The following is a 20674-nucleotide window of genomic DNA, read 5'->3' as shown; positions in this document are numbered from 1 at the left end:
GTAAACCTATAACGTGCACAAAAAGATATATAACACAATAAATGAAAGGGAAAAAGCTGAAAAGCATAATATGAGCACTTTAAGAGAAAAGCAGGGCGGGCATGTGTGTGTGTGGAGTGTGTGGTAAAGCGAGTGAGAGAGTGACGGCGACTAGCTTCGGAGCGAGGGAGGGACTGCAACGCTACCAAGCCGCGGCCGAGCAACGTGCGTCGCTGCGACGTGTAGTTACATTTTTCAAGAGGTGCGCGTCAGGCTACGGCGTAGGGTCCGTATCTCCACTTACCTACGTACGTAGCCATGCCGTGGATTTAACGCAGAAGCATAAATCACGCTGATGTCTTTACCAAAGTTTCTGAAGCTGATTTTGTGCCCCGTCATACTGTGAACAAGGAATAAGCACCGTGCAGTACCACTAGTGCCTCTACCATAACATTGCCTGTTATACTACACTTTTAGATGGACTGTCTCTTGTAGGGAATCAAACCTCCAACCCTGACAGTGTTAATGCCTTGCTGTAATCTCGGTCATCCTCATTTTTGAAAGCAGTAGTCTAATTGCCTTTTACTGTGCTATTTCTCAGACATATATGCTTTTACTTGATACCCTTACAATATTAAGAATGTAAGCTGTACTGTATTTAAGGTATAGAAGAGTGCCGGGTTGGGTGACTAATCATATCACCGTGTATTTGATGCTAACCTCCATATCTCGCAGATAGAGACCTGAGATGTCAGACACACTCTTGCCATTGCTTTTGATTTGGATTTAACTGCGCTCCCCTTAATTTCTTGCTTTGTTTTTTTGGTGAAAACTTCATTATAAGATTATGAAGTGATCAAATCTGAGATTTTGACTAGCTAAGGTCCCGAGTTATGCCAATATAATCTTGAAAATGAAAGTCTCTTTTAGTAAGCAGGTAGAAAACCCCTTCATCAAGAATCAATAGCGCCTGTAATTATCACAAAAATGTGTATATTTAATGAAATTTGTTACATTAGCACGGTAAGCGACAGGATGACCATGTTGGGTCTGTCTTTGTCGTCGCCCAGGAGGTGTGACATTTCACCTGGCACGTTAACGCAAAAAAAGAAATTTATTCGGGACGCTGCAAAGTTCTTGTTGAATGCAGCATCCCAGGCTCTTTAAAGAAGAGGGAGGAGCGAGGTAGCACAGGGTTGTATGGTTACAATAGTTTGTTCAATCAACTGTCCAATCACAATATCTGCCGCCTGGTGGTGGAACTGTTTGCACATTAACTGTAGTGTTTTTAACCGTACTGTGCAAAAACAAATTGCTTTATATTTTTACTCTAATTTTAAATGCAATTTGTGGCTTTTATTCTTTTTTATATCAATTCATTACAAGTTTAGTTCCTAGTGTGGGCAGAATCAAAAGCCTACGCTTTTATTTTGTAATGTATTTGGTTGTACTGAAGGTTTCCTACAGCGTGATGGGCTTTGACGCAGGGTCCACACTCCTTTTGTAAATACATATAGATTTGTAATATAAAGCCTGTTTCAAAATGAGCTGTTATATTCCTAAATTATGTGTTGTACCTTAATGTCTCATGAGTTAGATTGATACATTGTACATGCACAACAATAAAACCACTATTGTATGTATGTATTCTTTTTTATTTACATAAAACACCACAAGTCAGACACACTTAAGATTTAACCTAATGAGGCACTGTCCCAGAATTAAAACGCTAAGTAGCAGCAATCGCTAAAGATCGGCATTTATTTGTAAATCACACTGGCATAATTGAATTGATCAAGACTTGTGACTTCAACCCAAACTTCACGCAGATGTAGAACTTTACCCCGTGTTCTGCACACAGAATGTCGCGGCTGCTAACGGATGGAAAGGAGGTGATGCTTTCACTGAAAATCCCTCATGAACAGTGTTAGAATGAGACATAAGACCCAGTGTGTGCATGTACTGCGTCTGTGTAAGCGTTGCACTGATCACAACTATTCCAAGTGACATTAGTAAAGCTCCACAGGGACATTTACATGTCATTTCCAGGTCAAAATCTAGTCTCGCATTGCCCAGACCTGTCACCACAGCGCTGGAGAAACATCTCGCTGCACGAGTTAACATTCTGCGATAGGGGACAAAACGCTCTGGATGGTTTGGATTTCTTTAAACCAATTACAATCATCTTTGGCATTGCTAAGCCCCGAATGCAGCGACGGTGCCCTTACAAAACAGATAGTGGAAGAGGAGGAGAAAAACAGCTGAGATAGGCAGCCAATGGCAGGCTTTATCCCAACGGTCTACATCCGGTTAAGTCAGACTAGGTGAAATCCAACGGAGAAAACTGGAATCACTATCCGTGGATCTTTTTCCTCTCTCTCTCTCTCTCTCTCTCTCTCTCTCTCTCTTTCAGCAGGGTTGGTTAAAATGAGCTGACGTCACAGATTTCTGAGGAGGGAAGCTCAAATAAGCCCAAACAGGTCGCTCATGTTGCCGCTTGGAGCTGCTAATGTGTGTAGCTTTTATCTCTGTACAAATAAATAATGATAAAAGGTGATGTTCAGGTCCATAATAAAGTCCTGCCCCTCTGGCCGTGGTCTGAATAAGGCTGAAAGTCAGTGTGCCGTCCAGTGGTTAGGAAGGTTGCTGGGGGCCTTCAGCAGGCATGAATCCTTCTGTCTGCATCTTCTCTTTGTATTTCAGGAAGTCTCTCCTCTTGGTGAAATATTTCACCTGCCAGGGAAAATGGGAAAGATGAGCAACGATCCTGCAGTATTTCATTCAGGCTACACACAGCTTTCACCTGAGTGAAGTGTGCTCGCTTGAATGGTAAAAAATGTAGGGTTATTCTAACTTAAAAAAGTATACCTTTCAGGAAGAATGATATTGTGATTTGGAAATACTGTTCATCTTATACACATCACGGTGTAAATTATATACAGAACTCAGATATCAAAAAGATAAAAAAAGAAGGGATGGTTTACCCACTGAGCGGGGCAATTTGCCTCAAACTCGCTCTGGAACTTCTGGCAGGAGGCAGCTTTGTCACCATTGTCATCCAGACATTTCCATAGCTGGTCCCTGGCATCCCAGCAGGCCTTCCTTTCTGCAGAGTTTGGAGCCGCCATCGCTGCCTGATCCTGGGAAAGATGAAAGAAAAAGTAAAGGCTGGGTAAGTTAACAGGAATTAATGTAGCTCTTGCTACGTGAAGGCTGAACAGCTAAAGAGAAGAAGAAGAAAAAAGACATTATGAACAATGAAGTAGTCTACACTAAAAACGCATCAACCTATGCTTTGACATATCACACCATAGTCCCTTCATTACTGTATACTTCTGCTACTTTATCCTATATGAGTTTACTGTTTATCCTCACATATGATATCTTTAGGTAGACAGCACGTATGCTGTGAATTTACATCCTTCCATTAGCCTCAATATCTAAATCTAACACAGGCCTACATGACACCAGTTTGATATAGGACTACACATAAATAAGCTTATAAATCCCTTTCAACTGTCACTCGGCAAACACAAATGTGAGCTGACAGTAACGTTAGCTAGCAGAGTTCGCTTGTATAAACTCAACTGCCACTCACCGAATTAAACGCTATAACCTCCAAAAATGTCCCAACCACTGCTGGTGTTAGTTTCTGTCACTTCATTAAAAACCAGAAATCAGAGCAATGCTGTTACTAAACTACAAACGCAAGACTTTTGTAAGGGTGTCCAGGTACTGTACTGACTGTAAGGTGAAGGGCGCGCGGCGCGTAGTAGCTGCACTTCCCTGTCGCGCCGTGATGACGTCCAGGCGTGATTGATGAAACGTACCAGGGGATGGCGCAGTTCGGTAAGGAATTCCAACTCAAGTGACATGTTTGGAATTTTTTTTTTTTTTTAAACATTGTTTGAGAATATAAATTGCTTAATAAGTAAAGGTAAATTAGCCAGCATTTTTTCCCAGACGAGGTCTTTAAACACAACGTGGCGTTTTAATGTAAGGTGTGTGGCGTCAACTGTTTGTTTTCCTCAGGCTGCCGTGATAAAGCCTACTGAAAGGAGGCAACAGGTGAGAGAGCGAGTGATTTATTAGCTAATGTAGCATCCTTATTTAGCTTAATGGTTTTAGTTTCTGATGTGTCTCGTGTGCTAACGTGACATTTTCAACATTACCACTGTAACAGTCGCCAGTAGTAAGATAACTTCCAATGTCCAAACATGTTTCATCAAGGGTCACAGTTTAAACACTGGACCAGGGTTGGCCAACCCGTTCAGCAACACATGCAGGTCCACATTACAACAGGAACAGTGACTTCCAGATCTAATGACAGTCATAATACATAGCAGTTTTCATAGTTTTTTTTTTTTTACTTAGATTGACTCAGTGGGAAACCTGACAGTCTTTGTTATCTACAATCCTTGTTAGGTCTGGTTGTACTCGGTTGTGGCCACTTGAAGCGACTCTTTCACTCATTTGTCACTAGAGGGGCTTTCAAACAATCGGATTCAGCAGTGAAAGGGTTAATGAGGAAGGTGATCTGTGGCCGTTTTTCCCCCCCTCAGGTTGCAGAATCTGTCCATAAAAAATTGTGCTGCATTATTTTTTTATTTTAAAATAATTGGCAAATGTATTGGCAGATGCATTCAAATGTTGTTGTTTTTTTAACTTATCTGAAATGTTTCAAAAAGTAAAAAAAAAAAAAAAATCCACCAATAACACAGCCCCTAGCCACACAGTAAGAGCCTCAAGGGAGCAGGCAAAGAGCCGCATACCGCTCAAGAGCCACAGGTTTGCCACCCCTGCCCTAGACCTATGTGGCAAACAATCACTGTACTCACATCTAGAATAAACGTTATTAGTTTTTTTAATTATTAGTTGCACAGCTTGAAGTAGAGCGGAAACGGGCCATTCAGTAAAGTCCTAGTTTGAAGTAATTAAAAGTGAGTAAAATAAGTCAGTAGTCAAGTCAACTTTATTTATATAGCACATTTAAAATAACATAAGTTGACACAAAGTGCTTTACAACCAAGGCAGCCTCAATAGACAACATGGCATAGATAAAAAAGTACATAACAAACAACCATACAAAATGTAATAGAAAACCACTGACATGGAGATGCCAAAGTCAACGAGAGAACAATGAAGTTAGGCGAGGGAATTAAATTAAACATTTCCGCTTTTCATCCCCCGAGTATTTGCAGTAGCGTTATGCTAAAAGTTAGATTTGTGTGTTTGTGTGTGCATTCATGTTCCATTCAAATCAAGCAGGAGACCTGTTTGTTTCTTCCCTGGAAGCCTCTTTTCCTCCAAAGCACAACAAGTGTTTGTTACTGAGCTATGTGGATGTACAATAACGTTTCTGTGTGTGTGTGTGTGTGTGTGTGTGTGTGTGTGTGTGTGTGTGTGCCTAGTAGTGAGTGAAGGCAGAATGAAAATGAGTGTTGTTGATTAACTCCCTCTCTCCTTTTCTCCCTCTCTCAGCCATAGTGACGGAGAGTAGCCCCATTGGTTGCCATGGCTCCCAGCAGCAATCCATCTCACTTTGTGCGGACTGAAGGGAATAAAAAAAAAAGTACTCTGATGCACCCTCTTCTTTGGAAAGTAAGTGTGTGTGTGTGTGTGTGTGTGTGTGTGTGTGTGTGTGTGTGTGTGTGTGTGTGACTCAAGTGTGTCTGCTACAAAGACAGAACTTCATTCCTTATTCATATCACACACCATTTACTGACCTCACTTCAACTTTGTTTCCTCAACTGTCAAGGAGTGTTTTTGTTTTAGTCTGGAGATTTAAGACCAAACATGTTTTGAAAAATGTGATCCACGAGCACACACAATTCCTTCAAAAGGAGCCGGAGCATGTCGAAAGTAGAAGTCGCCGAAAACTTCTACTGTGTCAAAGACCCGGTGGTAAAAGAAAGTTGGAATGGTTGAAATTGTCAGTAGCAGCAGTGGTTGAATTTTAACAGTTGGTCGACCATATCTTCTGTCAATGGGCATTGAAGACACATTTTGAGCATTAGATAGAAAATACAACCTAAAAGACGGACCCACAGCCCAGCTATGTTGTACTCTAATCTACCAGGATGCACATCATAATAGTGTTAGACACAGTGTTAGTCTCTATCTAACACTGTGTCTAACACTATTATGAGACTAAATAGATTAAACAGACATTGAGGATTATGTCATCATATTAATGTATGGGACAGTTTGATGCTTGTGAGCAGAATTATAGCATGCCATTTAACACACTATTTAAGGGGGGGGGGTCAACATATACATCACCCTTCATCCTGGCCTTCATCTAGCTTTAACATGAACTGAAATCCTGGTTTATACATATGGACTGCACTATACAAGTGCTAAGGCACACAATCATCCTTTACAGAAACTGTTTCGAATGCACACATCCACCAATGTGCCTTATGTTTACGGTCTTGTTTTGCTCTGCTATAATATTACATGTAGCACTGTTAGCCCCACAGAAACAGAACTTCAGAGGCTTGATCTGCTCAAGGATCTCATGCAAATCATTTAATTGATGTGTCACAGTGACCTTGGAAATGGCTGTTCTATGCAGAGCCAGTAACTCCAGCTGAGGAATGGCTCTTCTCTCCAAACCAAGATTTTCAGAGGTATTGGCACAGAAGGATTAGCTAATGACGTGTTCAGAAAAACTAACAGGATATTATGATGGTGATAAAATGTTTAAAAAGGATACATATACCTTATAAAATGGATCAATCTGTTGGGTTTTACAAGCTCTCCTCGCCAAATAGCTCTCACAGGTTGCTGGTTTTAGATGCTGTGTAAGAGAGGCACTCATTTGACTATTACAGCTGTTGAAGTAATTTTCCCATTCTGTTTTAAACTCTCTTTTTTTTTTTTTTTTTTATTATTTTTTTTTTTTTTTTATGGGGGATTTCAAGCAAACTAGCGAGGTAGCTGATCCACAGTGCCATTTTGAGACTATTAAAAGCTCTTCTTCCCTCTGCAATATCGTCTACATCAGCTATCTGAGATGGAAGAGCAGCATTTGTGGAGAGGACTAGAAATGTGAAGAGGGCAATTAGATTGCATCAGTATCGTGTATTATCCATTCACAGTAATCGTGACTGTTACCAACGGGAAAACACGTCTGTGACAAAAATTCTTTTCATTTTTTAAATGAGCGGCTCCAGTGTGAGTACCTGTCTGATTATAGAGAACTAGCCATCACAGCCTGGAGCCAGATCTTTCCTCCATACCTGCCATTTCTCAGAATTATTAAAAACAACATTAATGGATCAGTTGGCCTCTTCATAGAATAATTTGTTCATCTCAATTCACACAACACAAAAGCAACTTGGCAGGCTGATGTCACTTACTTAATGGACAAAAGAGGATCTGCAGTGCTCATGAGCCTGCTGTCATCTGTCAGTCTGTGTCAGTTCAGCCAGGATGTCAAACGAACGATGCCAGAACTTGACACAAGTCAGTTGGGTATACAGCCAGGTATACAGTAGTTGCAAGGGGTTGTCAGGCATAGCCTGGATCTGTAGAGGATGTGAAGGTATATTATGTTATTACATAAAAGACATGTTTGCACAAATGATAGACTCTTCCATGTACGCATGGCTTCTAGGCCAAACTAGTTGAATTTTAGCCAGTCAGTCAGGTTAATTGCCTTTATCTCTTTCTTACTGTATATTAAGAATGGGACACCTTTACAGTTTGGCTCAGCTGAATTGCCTCCCTTTAACTGGAGTCCTTATTGTCCCTAATGGCTGCTGCAGGTTTTGGTTTCCAGTTGTTAAGGCTGCTTTCTGACCATCATACCCCTCTCCGCTGGTATGTAGTGTAAATGCACAAACTAAACCAAACTTTCTATTCAATAGTGTCGCAGCAGGGAAAGATGCTAATATCTTTAAGCACTGGCCCCTTGGGCAAATGTAAATTTAATATGAAAACAGTACAGTAAAGGCAATTTGACGCAACTTAACACAGCCTTCCTTAACTGTGACACTTCCATAAATGAAAAGCAATTCAATAGAATGAAAATATATAATTATTTATTGGAATTCAAAAACTTTGTATTCTCTCACTGCAGTCTCATTCTGTGGCCACAGAGTAACATAGCCATTGGGCCATGGTTAATGTCGAACCATGGTGTGTGTGTGTGTGAGTGTGTGGGTGGGTGGGTGGTCATTACACCCATTATCGTGTGGTATTACAATTGAACTGAAGTTAACCAGTGGGTTATGAGATTTGTAGTAAATGAGCTAAAACAGACAAAACCACTGGTATGTTCCATGAAGCTTCTTTGTGAATACACTGGTTGATCCACATAAGCTCTTTCTTTCTACCCTCATTATGGGTCTCTTATATTACTTTATTTTGCAGCGACTCATAGAAACTGTTATGTGAACACTTTCACCAGATTTATTGGAATAAGGTTAATGAGACGATAATGGGAATTAGTATTCAGAACATGATCTCAACGTCTAGATTTCTGCTATTTTTTCCATTTACCTCTATGTGCTAGACACAGTTGTTGCATTTCCACGTTTAAATGTATGCTAATAAGTGCAAGATGCAATATTTTCCCTAGAGAGAATTAAAAAGAAAAAGAAAAAGTGACAATGAAAAATTGCCCTGGCATGAGGCTTTAATTTATGTGAGTCCAGTAATCAGAGAAATTATGGTCCATATGGATAATGCAAAACCTCTTAATAGCAGTGAGTAGTGTGTCAGATGAGTCATGTTACTTTAAGATCTGCGGTGGAACCTTTAGTATGCCAGGAAGGTAAATGTCAGACACAGTCAGACACACATCGTCTGTAAAAAGGCCAAAACAACACTTAAAGACCCACTCTCTTGCTCTTTTAAAAACACACACACAAACATACATGTGCACACACACACACACACACACACACACACACACACACACACACTCACACATGCAGGCAGATGGCTCTTACTGTTTACTGAGGCTGCCTGATGCCGATGAAAAATGACAACTATGACATTACTCTCCGTGTCTTGAGTCTTCCTCTGATTCCTTTTTTTTTTTCCTTGGCTAGGGATTTAATGGCTCTACAACAATAAAGGTTTATTGATCACTAAATCGAGCAGATTCTCCCTAATGGAACATTTTCTTTCATAGGTCAACCCGCATGTTAATTAATAGAAACACAGACAAAATCAAGGAAGTGCTTACAGTGGAGCCTTGGCTACAGCGTTTTTATGCTAATATGCATATCAACTGACAGAAGCCCCCACCACTTTCGCATACAGTATATTGAGTTTGCACTGACCAGTGTTCTCAGCATTTACACACGCCCAAATGCACATAGGCATTAATTAACTACACTAATATCCTAAACGCCATACGTGTGCAGGACTAACAAGCCACACGCACAGAGCTATGTTGCTCCATAGCAAGCAACACACACACACACACACACACACACACACACACACACACACACACACACACACACACACACACACACACACACACACACACACACACACAGTGTGACCACATCGACCAGTATTTGTCAGCCCAGTGGTGTGCAGGATACTGACCTCCAGTCGCCACTGCTGGAAGTCAATATCACTGTCAACTCGGATACGGCATCCACTGTCATGGCAACAGGGATCTGGCACACACATGCACATAATCGAAACATTAGTTGGATACAGCAACGAAGAGGGGAACGTTTTAATGGAACATTTTTGTCACTTCTTTACTTTAACTACTATTGTAATGTCTACTGATGACTTTAATGGAACTTTTAGAGAAAGAAATGATTTGACAGCAAACAGTTTTAGTGAAGTGTATTTATATGTATATATATATATATATATAAAAATTGTGTTTATATTGTTGTGTAGCCTTTCTGTTTTTTTGCCCTGTTAGCAGCAGGGTCTGAAGCTGGTCAAGTTGGTCGATTGCCATGAAATGTAGCGTTCATGGTCCCATGACCAGAGGAGTACTACAACATAGGACAGGTACGGATACTGGTTCAGTGAAGATAGAATTGTAGCACCGTCTTTAAGCCGTCAACTGCAGTTTTGGACTCATTGTGATCCTTTTTATTTTTGTCAAACTTAAACCCGAAACGCCTGGTTGGGTATATATATTATCGAGACTATTAGACAAGTTGCCGCCCTTAGAGCAACAAGTGTCACGTCAGAAATGGTGGACTGAAGCTAAGATGTGCATCTTATCTCTCAGAGCATCATGAAAATCTACTCAGGGGCGTGGTACAAAGAGCTGAGCCAAATACTTTACAGTGGACGACCTGAATTAACCCCGGTTTAGTTTTTGACCTCGCTCCGCTCACCGTACGAACGCACGGACAGAGGGAGGAAAGAGAGAGCAAACGCATAATCCATAATCCATAGCTGCCTGTGCGCAGTGGAAACCCGAATCAGCTTTTCAGGATCTGAAAAAGGATATTTTTGCAGGAGGCGGCAGCACGCTGTGATCATGCAGCACACAGCTTGTGTCTTTACACCTGTCAGGGCCGACGGGAACTCGGTGTGTGTGAAACACGCGTGTTTTGTCGCTTCAGTTTTCCTTCTTTTTACTCTCATGTTGTGTCATTCGGCTTAAGCTCAAAACCGGCTGTGTGTGAAAGTGTGTTGTGTCTCTGTGTGTGTTTGTTATATAAGCCTCAATAAGAGAGCTTTTCCCCCCAATAGCATTCTTTTTTTTTTTTTTTGCTCTATTCTCTCTATTTTTGTCTGTAATTACGCAGACTGATGCTACAATCAACATGTTATTCCACAAGCAACTCTCCCTTTCTCACAGACACACGGACACATGCACACACACATACACGTGCACACGCACACAGGCTTATATCCCGGAAGCACAGAGGCAGAAAGGATATTGTTACAAGCATCCGAAAAAATGTTGGTCCAACAAGTGAGACAAGGCTCCCGCCTGAATTAAAGAGGATTATCTCTGTTAATTTATGCTAATGAATGCACACAGAGTAACGAGAGCAGCATGTTATTGTGTGACTGAAGCCTGTCTCGCGCTCACAAACATGTACAGGCTCACACAACTGTGTGTGTTATTGCACCACTGAAGCCTGTTGCTTGCGGAACTACACTCATTCCTTTTCACAAGACACTCACACACTCAGCACTATGCCATTGTGTACTTCATGGGAATCGCGTAGTCCAGCAAGTGCCAAATCTCCCCACCAAATACACACACACACATACACACACGCACGCTGATTCGGCTGTGGGACAGTCCTGGCTTGGTTGGATGCACATTCTTGTTTTGTTTCACTGCTTTATACAAAATCTTAAAAACTTTGTGAGTTTTGCTATGTGAGGAGTGAGAGTCACCATGATAGTCCAAGAGAGAGAGACTCTGTGTGGTATTTAACAGACATTTTAAGTGACCTGACTTAGGGCTGGGCAATATATCGATACTATATCGATATCGTGATATGAGACTAGAGATCGTCTTAGATTTAAGTGGTGGTGTCTTTTCCTGGTTTTAAAGGCTGCATTAGAGTAAAGTGATGTACTTTTCTGAACTTACCAGACTGTTCTAGATGTTCTATTATTTGCCTTTACCCACTTAGACATTATGTCCACATTACTGATGATTATTTATCTAAAATCTAAGTGTGAAGATATTTTGTTAAAGCACCAATTGTCAACCCTAGAATATCGCCGCAATATCGATATCGAGGTATTTGGTCAAGAATATCATAATATCTGATTTTTCTCCCTATCGCCCAGCCCTAACCTGACTATGATGTCACAGTTGTCTTACCTGTAAGGACTCCATACGGTATTCGGTACAGTTGCGTAGCCAGTAATGGACCTGGGCGCCACCTTTTGTATAGACTGAGCTCTCTTGGTTGAGCATGGTTGTATAGACAGTGTTTTGCTGTTATTGCCTTTGTAATGCAGAATGTTTCAAAGTAAAATTGTTTATCTTTGTTTGTTCTTTATTTTCTACTTCTAAGTTTTAAAAGTCCCTTTTTCTTCTGGAAAAAAGATGGCCCACTCACTTTTGTACTGACCCACCCAAAATACAATTTCTGTCCTACAGGAATATATATGCAATGACACACCAATCTGCTAAAACATTATACTGTATGGAGATATTATGCTGTCATTACAGTGACACTGTAATAACGTTGTGAAACGACCAAGCATGGACACACATTGTCATCATATATCATATTTTTTTTCCTACAACATTGCTTTATATTCTCCCAATACCCTAAAGCAGGGGTCTTCAACGTTTTTTAAGCCAAGGACCCCTTAACTGAAAGAGAGATTGAGCAGGGACCCCCTACTACAGATGTCTAAAATGAAGTTGCATATTAAACTGGGCCTACAATAATGTGTAGGGTGGCCTAAAGCCTTTATACATAGGCCTACCTTTTTTTTGCGTAGAATACTAAACCATTACAGTAAAATAGCCTAATAATTGTTGCCATTATTTTATAAATCATGTTTTAATGTTAAAAATACACCGTAAATGCTTAGGATTAACTTTATCTGTCAGTTGCTATCTTAGTGACTACCTTACCTATAGGCCATTAATCAGTGGCGATTTATATTTGCTAATAATATGTTGGATTCATGTTAAGACCTTTTTAATTTTCGAAAAATCTTTCAAAAATTAACAATTATTTGGAGGTCCCAATGCATTGACTCTGAGGACCCCCTAGGGGTCCCGGACCCCCTGTTGAAGATCCCTGCCCTAAAGTATGACAAGTTGGCTACAAACTCCTTGTTTTGCAGCACAGGTACTGCAGAGATAGACCTCTCCAGGGATATCATAGGATCCTCACGCTGCTGCCAGATGATAAAAGCCTCGAAATCGCAGCTGCAGCACACACACCATGTCCCTGTAGTCATACCACAAGACTATTACACGAGTGATACAGTGATTTCCATTAAGGGCAGTGGGCGGCGCGCACACACAGCCCGTGTGTCTTATTGCGATATACGTGAGTGCGCGTCCGTTATCAACCAGCCAGCCAGCCAGCCAGCCAGCCAGCGAGCCTGCACCCCTCAAACCAAACCCGAGCCGAACCACGCCGAGCCGAGCCAAAAACGATCGGAGCATTTGAAGTTGGCCCTGCCGCCCCCTCACAGAGGCAGCAGAGCAGGGAAGATGACCTGGTAGCGCATCTTTTACGCACGCGACCCGCCGTCTGTCCCTTATAAACCCACATTCTGCTTCTTTTTTTATTTTTTTTATAACGTTTAATTCTCTCGCGGAGACCATGGAGACGGCAGTTCACAGGAGCGATATTTTCATCTCCCAGCTGCTGCTTTTCAGCCAAATAGGTAAGAAACTGGAAAAGGAGACAAATCGGGATTGAATGGACTGTGGTGGCTGACAAGTGATGCTGTGGACGTGTTGAACTGTCAGAGATTTGAGCGGTGCGCCTGTTTTATTCCCTCGGATATTCCCTGCACACTTCAGTCCGTTTCAAAATGTGCAATCCGCGGCAAAGAGAGATTCATTCTACACGTAGATGTCATTTTTTCGAGGCGTACGTTTTCCGACGTGGAAATGTGTTCCTACAATTACAGGTTACCGCTAAATAATCCTGTCCACTCCAGTTGAGTTTCAAGTGATTCCTCTGCAGTACATATAGGCTGCATGCAGGGATTCTTCCTGTCCTGCTTTTGAACGCGTTGAGCCGTTTTCCCCAAACACAAAGCAAGTTGAAGTATAAATGAAATGTGACGCTGTCTAGTGTGACGACGCTCTGCGTTTTCTGTTGTCTTTCGTGAATACTGGATTTGAAGAAACTGCTGCCACAACTTCTGTTGAGCTTATTGCATATGGAAGTCCAAATGTTGCCTTCACAGCTGCTCGTTTCTTTTAGAAACCTGGCTTGGGTTGATAAAACACATTTTTATAACTCCTCTATGATATTTTTAAGACACATTCCAAAGGTTACTGTCACTTTTTTTTAAGACTGCATGGATCGTAAATTATTATTTTTTTTCTTCAGTGGGATGCTGATTATTACTATATCTCTCCTTGTGTATGGGAAGTCCAATATGGCATCTGTATAGGCCTACCACATGTTGAAAACTTTACAGGAATCACCTGATTGATTTTTTTACAAGCCAAGTTGGCTGCATGTTTAGAGAGTAAATACATAAACTCATAGTTTGTTAAAAAACATAGTCAATCAAGATATGAGTCAGCGCAGCTGTCAAAGCACAGATCCTCTTTGGTAAAGATATCTGAGAGTAGGACTTGGTGCTGGTTTCACTAACAAGTGCGGAAGTAAGATTTTAAAAAATAGAAGAAAAAATGCTATACATTCTGTGAGTGTTCTTATCTCCAAAAAAGTGAAAAGCCAAATAATCATGTTCTCCAGTCAGTAACGAGATGAATCATCACTTTCAAGTTGTATCAAAACCAGACTGGTAGCAGAGAACATACAGTACATAATTGCTTCAAATGTAGTTAAAAATCAGAGCAGTGGCATTTGAATCATCAAGTTTGAGGTAAAAAATTGGACCTTTTTTTTTTTTTTTTTTTTTTTTTTTTAGTGCCGCTTGAAGCATATTTTTCTATACCCATTTGAATCTTAACTTAATGCTCTTGGTTAAAAGATACAAACATATGCCATGAAATTTATACGACAAATCAAAGTGCTGTCGTTTAAAGTGGGACATACAGTGGAATAGCAGAGTAGAGCTTGACCAATAACTCGGCAGGGCTGATATATTGGCCAACATTAGCGGATTACAGGTATACCTGTGAATTTGTCGACCAATGAGTAAGAAGACTTTGCAGCATACACATACCAAAGATGTGTTTGAGGTAGTTCCGAAACAGTGACGCCATTACATAGTTTGTCCTAAGAGGAAAAAAAGAAGAAGAAAATGTCACTTTATGAGGTTTTTAAATATGCGTTCCCCCAGCCTGCCTTTGAGAAAATGAAAGCTCAGATGGGCCGATCTGGAATCTTGCTCCTTATGAGCTCATCATTTGTGCCTAAACCTAACCAAACTGTGATCGTTTGACAACTTTAACAATGTGTTTAAAACCGGGACGGTTACGTTCTCTGGTTTAGATATGAGGACGGAAAACGCTCCTGTGGGTCGCAATTCCTGCCACCGCTAGGGGCGCTAATTTATAAAACGCTCCTTTGGGTCGTATTATTGGGTAGGAATAAACGACCTATATCATCGTATGGTTGGGAGGACTTGTTGCAGATTTGGTAGTTTGCATTCATTCATCTTCAGGTCCAGACACACCGACCAGACAGCCGACCCTGATCAGTCTCTCCGAGTTGGTCAAAAAGTGCTCCGGAACACACCGAAGAGACGAGACGTAATGCGTCTCCATAACAGCAGGCGGCGCTAATCTGTATTGTTGCCCAAAAATGAAAACCGGCAGCTGATTGGACGAACACGTTGCGTGGGTCTGGTTTCTCCAGAAATTCAAAGCCAGACTGTCATGTTCCGCTTGTTGAGAATAGGATCTCATATTGTACTAAAATAGTTCACCGAAACTTGCTCTGTGTGTCTCGGGCTTTCAGTAGAGCTTTGACCTTTTGATCAAGTCAAATAGCATTCTAAAACATTTCAAATTGAATTTTAACAAGGTTATGTCATTGTTTTTATTTCATGGTTTGTTTGTTCCAGGAAAGGGCAGGAGATGAATGTCATGGCGTTCAATTCTGGAAGCCGAGATCAGAGGTTTCCAAATGTTTTCTTGTCACGACTACAAAACTGCGTGCTCCTGTTTGATGAGATTTTGTGTGATCAGATTAAATCAGATGAGCCCATGAGTCATCTTTATTTGATCTAACTCGGTGCAGAAAAAGACAAATGGAGATAGATGGGGGTGAGTGAGTCATTCCTTAAACCTCCCGTCACTTTTGATTGGTTGTTTCTGATCACGGCAGTGCCATTGCTACTGCTCTCATTTCAGAGAATTAAGATCCCATTGCCCATAAATGCCAGTGGCCTTTAACTCCTTCCTCCACCTGCAGTCACCAGTGGAAACAGCTGTTCCTTTATGAACCGGACATCCTAAGAAATCCAGTGATCCCCAACTGGCTGAGTTCGTTTCCTGGTAGATTAGTAAAGGTCTCCGTTTTTCTTCTCTCCAGACATCTTGATGCTCTTTTGAGAAATGCTTTTTGCAGAGTCAGAGTTTGGCTATGCTGGGGAGGCCTCTAGCTCACCCAGTAAGAGCGTGCGCCCCGTGTAGGCTGAGGCCCTTGCAGCGGCCTTGGTTCGAATACGACCTGCGGCCCTTTGATGCGTGTCATCCCCCCATCTCTCTCCCACTCTGAAATAAAGGGGAAAAAAAGCCCCCCAAAAATTATCTTTTAAAAAACGATATGTTTTGACCAAATACCTCGATGCCGATATTGCGGTGTTATTGTAGGGTTGACAAGTGATGCTTTCACAAAATATTTCCCCAATGAGATTTTTTTTTCTTTTTAGAAATAATCCCAAGTAATAAAGTAGATAAAATGACTAAGTGGTTAAAGGCAAATAATAGAAAAGCTAGAACAGTCTGGAATGCAGCCTATAAAACTAGAAAAAGACAACACTTCGAAAAAATCTAAAAATGTAAGACGATATCTAGTCTCTCAGTATCGCTATTCATCGATATATTGCCCAGCCCTACTCTGAAGTTGCAGCAGTGGTGCTCTTTAATTCACTTTGCCTATCTACTGTACGCAACCATCTGACGCAAGTTGGTTCATTATCGATTTAAATGTTTGGGTTAAATGTGCTGTTTAGATACATAGAGAGAGGAAAAATACTTTCCTTTAGAGAAGGAAATAGAGCATCCTCCAGCCATCTGTCCCCACAATATGTCTGGATGCCACTCAAAATCGCTCACAAACCCGTTTTCTTGCTCGCCCTCTCACTCACACTCTTCCATACAAACGTGAAGTCGCTGTGATGTTGTGGGTGCTCTCATTTTGGCCTTGTTTGCCCAAGCAGTTCTGCCAGTGAACACAATCTTCTATCTCGAGTCCTCCGCTGCACCATATGCTTTTCACCAGCATGGTTGCCCCTATTGCAGTACATCCTACATCTGACTTCTCAGCGGTTATCACACCTTCTGCCTGTGGTTCCATATGTTCAGTTCAGCAGGAAAGGGATTCAGGCTTATTTTCCTGCATCCAATAGTTTGACATTGAATATATATGTAGATACAAATGTTGGAAACCCCTGTAACTTTGGGTTTTAGTATCCCGTGATCCTGCCGTTAGAGATTTAAAACTAATCTGATTCAGCTCAGCGTGGGTGTATCTGTGCTCGTACCCTTCCTCTCCCATAGCTCCAGACCTCATTTTGCTCAGCTTTCCAGACATGAAGAACTGCCTCTCACTGACCCCTTCTTCACATAACACTTGCATTTTGTGGTTGTTTCCGGTGGTTAGTTGTGACACGTTTACATTTTGGCGCAATAATGTGGTACCACCAGAGCTCGCGTGGCTCTCAACGTCTTAAACAACAAGTAAATTGTGCATTGTCTCGCTAGAGGCAGAATTCCAATTTATGTTCTATTTTTAATGATGTATTGTAGCCACAATTTTTTTAATTGGAAGTTGTGGCAAATGCATTGTTGGATTTATAGATTGTTGGTGAATGGTGATTGGTTAGATGTAATGACACAACAGCAGCCTGCATGCTATTGATCGTTCAGCTTAACAGGATCCATACTGGAGTTTGGTACAATTCATTGTCTGTGTACTTTACTGTGTGTGTGTGTGAGAGAGAGAGAGAGAGAGAGAGAGAGAGAGAGAGAGAGAGAGAGAGAGAGAGAGAGAGAGAGAGAGAGAGAGAGAGAGAGAGAGAGAGCGAGAGAGGGGAAGATTTAAGACAAAAACAACCTGTACGAGTGTGTGTGTGTGTGTGTACTGTATATGCATGTACACATAAACCAAGTAATTTCAATACTCTCATCGCTGACTCACTGTGAGGTAGAAGCTTTTAAAGTGTCAGTAGCTACAACTCATAAGAAATTCCTCCAGTGATAAAGATCCCACCGTCAAATAAAATATTTAAAAAAAGTGCTCTGTATGTGGCCGTGCGCTATGTCACAGTTAATGCCTGATGGTTAATGTGAGTTCAGTGATCATATGTTCTCCTTGTGAGATACCATCTGGCCACCCTGTGCAATCAGAGCATTTGAACCAGAGGGGTTGCATCCGGTGGCATAATAGGAGGCCTGATGGTGTAATAAGCAATTTCCTACAAAGTACTGGCACACACAGCATGGAATGCATAAATCCATAAACCATATGTAGAGAGCAGTGATGACAGAGAGTCAGATACATGGTGAATTACAGTAAGGATGAAACTGTATCTTGAAGAGTGACAGGAAATGATGCTTACCTTTTAAACTATAGTTAGTCTATACTAGCTAACTATTTAATAATTAGCATCCAAGGTGATAGGTCCAGTAGATTTTAACAGTGAATAAAACAAGCCTCTACATTGCAGTCATGGTAACTTTTGAATCACTTAAAATCTCTAATAGCTGAAACTGGGGATGCATCGGTCAGACTTTTTCTTTACCGATAACAAGACAAATACCTTCCATTGAGTTCCAGTCCAATACTATTGCGCTCATTTTTAAAAATGTGGCTAAATGTGGTCCTGGAGACACCTACTGTAGCGTGAACGACCACAGAGGTGGTTTTGAGTATTTTGCCAGGTGTTTATATTAGAGGTCAACCGATAGTGGATTTTACCAATACCAATAGCTAGGTTGGGCCGTATTTGCCGATAACCGATCAATCGACCGATAGTATTTAGAATTGATACTGGATAAAAACAAACATGACACTCCAAGTAAAACAGTGCTGAACTTTATTATAAAAATAAAAAAACTGTATTGAACCATGAAAACATGCTAAATGAAATAAATATAAATATTGAAGTCAATAAAAGACATTCATTCAAACTGAAACAAAAAGTAATAAATAACAAATAAAAACAGTTAAATTGTAGGTTTAGAACGGTAACAGACGATCTCTGACCTGGAGGGATCTATCTTTCCCACTATACTCGTTGTTCATGCTTGGATGCCCATATAAGGCGTAATGTGTGACGGACCTGCCTTCCCATTGGTTGAAAACATAAACAAAGGCATCATGGGAGATTCCCTTGTCGTTAGCACCAAGGGGGTAAGCTTCGCTTCAGAACTCGAGCCATCATGGCGCCATTTTGTTGCTAACTGGCCATCACCTCCTGTTAACATTCCGCTGACCGCCATTTTTTTTTTACGTCACTTGACTGCGAATAACTTTACATCTGAAGCGTTTAAAGACTCTATTTGTCCGTTGTTTAGTTCCAAAGAAACACGACAATGTATAAAAGGCTCCATTACCTTGTACCTCACGTTATGGCTCCATAGTACAGGAGAAGCTCGCAGGCAGTTTCGACTTACATGAGATGTTTAGGTTTAATTACTAATGTTAACTAGCATGTTAGTGATCAATAATTAGCCTGTGCCCATGTTATCTCCTTACATACACCTACAGTCTCCGTATCTGTAAGATTGGGAATGATTGAGATTTCTCTCGGCACAGCTACCAGAAGACTTACAACTTTCAGACACGTTGCTCACGTCACGTTCTCTCAGTTGGAGGCTGCGCAGTAAAGCTGGCCATCACCGGAAAAGTGCTTCTAATAGCCTTCACTGGTCTCCGTCCAGAGCAACGGGGTCTATTGGTCCATTATATACTGTCTATGGGTAGCACCTACTGTCTATGGGTACCACGGAGTTAGCGGCAGAAATGACCGAAAACGTGATGAATTATGGACATCAAGTGGATAAATCTTGGATGTAACAATTTGGATTTAATGCTCAACAACCCCGAAAAAAGGCACAAGTTCCAGGCTGGATAGAAGATCACCTGTAAAGGCTAGAAAGACCCTCTAGAGGCCACTATTGTAATGCATGATGCCAGCAGACCCTTCTCAACTCTCGCGTACTGTGTAATGAATTACAGCACGCACTTCTCAGCCGCTCCAGCAACGGACTCCACCAGGAAAATCGGTATGGATTTTTGCCAATAACGATAGTTCCACCAATCAACTAACAGTGCCGATTAATCTGCAAAACCGATTAATCGGTCTACCTCTAGTTTATATGTCTGCGGCCCAATTTTGTCACCACGACAGAGTTGCAACTGCGCAAGATGCAGTCACGGAACTTTACAAGCGTGTAGTTCCACGCGTAGGTCTGAGCAAGGGCGCAGGAAGCAGAGGGGGTGAGAAGCAGGGAAGGGGCCACCCCCTCCATCTGATGGATTGGTTTGGCACATCCCAAACTAAAACGTTATTGTTTCAGTTAACTTCATAAGTGAGTTAAATACCACAGTAATTAGGGTCTTGCTGATTATCACTTGCTGCATTTTAGGAAACATTGGGGCAGAATTGACCAAGTCTGAAGTGTTAAATATCCTGAAACCCTCCGATATGCCTCTGTTAGGAGACAGGTCTGTTACATTGGTACCAACACGGTATATCACTGTGGCTTCATGCTGACCCTGAAGCACACACTCATACAAACCTTGCCAAAGTGTTGACTCATTTTATATGAACCACTGTTTACTTCATTATTTCTATTCTCAACTCCTATTTTATTTTTTGTGTGTGTGTGACATAGCATGCGAGTTAGAATTGCGTGTCTCCCTCCTTCTTGCTTAAA

General features: G+C 41.3%; 2 protein-coding genes and 1 long non-coding RNA gene across 6 annotated transcripts in view; 2 read left to right on the top strand and 1 right to left on the bottom strand.

Moving 5' to 3' along the window:
* Positions 1–1613: 1613 nt before the first annotated feature.
* Positions 1614–3886, bottom strand: coa6 (cytochrome c oxidase assembly factor 6). Of its 2 annotated transcripts, none has more exons than XM_028570284.1 (3): positions 3725–3886; positions 2964–3119; positions 1614–2712 (listed from the first exon to the last, which is right to left on the bottom strand). In XM_028570284.1, the coding sequence occupies exons 1-3, from the start codon at positions 3881–3883 to the stop codon at positions 2614–2616; spliced, it is 414 nt and encodes a 137-aa protein (XP_028426085.1). In that variant the 5' UTR covers positions 3884–3886; the 3' UTR covers positions 1614–2613. The 2 variants fall into 2 exon arrangements, with proteins under 2 accessions (XP_028426085.1, XP_028426086.1); XM_028570285.1 differs by having other exon boundaries at positions 3578–3846.
* Positions 3826–6617, top strand: LOC114549934 (uncharacterized). The gene is made up of 3 exons (XR_003691619.1): positions 3826–4047; positions 5461–5580; positions 6529–6617. It is a non-coding gene; the product is annotated as an uncharacterized LOC114549934 (long non-coding RNA).
* A 6608-nt stretch (positions 6618–13225) lies between these two features.
* The window catches only part of ptprz1b (protein tyrosine phosphatase receptor type Z1b), a 75498-nt gene continuing 68049 nt past the window's right edge, over positions 13226–20674 (top strand). For all 3 annotated transcript variants that reach the window (XR_003691618.1, XM_028570282.1, XM_028570281.1), the window contains exon 1: positions 13226–13302. Coding sequence is in view for 2 of the 3 variants with exons in the window: in XM_028570282.1 (XP_028426083.1) it covers positions 13239–13302 (64 nt within the window). In the remaining variant the exon portion in view is untranslated. The remainder of the gene's footprint in view (positions 13303–20674) is intronic.

This window comes from Perca flavescens, chromosome 23 (genome assembly GCF_004354835.1).
Source record: "Perca flavescens isolate YP-PL-M2 chromosome 23, PFLA_1.0, whole genome shotgun sequence".
Lineage (NCBI taxonomy): Eukaryota > Metazoa > Chordata > Actinopteri > Perciformes > Percidae > Perca > Perca flavescens.
The sequence above is the reverse complement of the archived record's forward strand: the minus strand, read 5'-3'. Positions and strand labels throughout refer to the sequence as shown.

What these genes read in the sequence shown, in the direction of transcription:
- coa6 (XM_028570284.1), bottom strand. Translation starts at nt 3,883, where the DNA reads ATGTTTAAAAAAAAAAAAAAATTCCAAACATGTCACTTGAGTTGGAAT. An exon ending in CGCGCGCCCTTCACCTTACA is followed by an intron (nt 3,120 to 3,724) that starts GTCAGTACAGTA and finishes CATCTTTCCCAG; the next exon opens with GATCAGGCAGCGATGGCGGC. An exon ending in CAAATTGCCCCGCTCAGTGG is followed by an intron (nt 2,713 to 2,963) that starts GTAAACCATCCC and finishes TTTCCCTGGCAG; the next exon opens with GTGAAATATTTCACCAAGAG.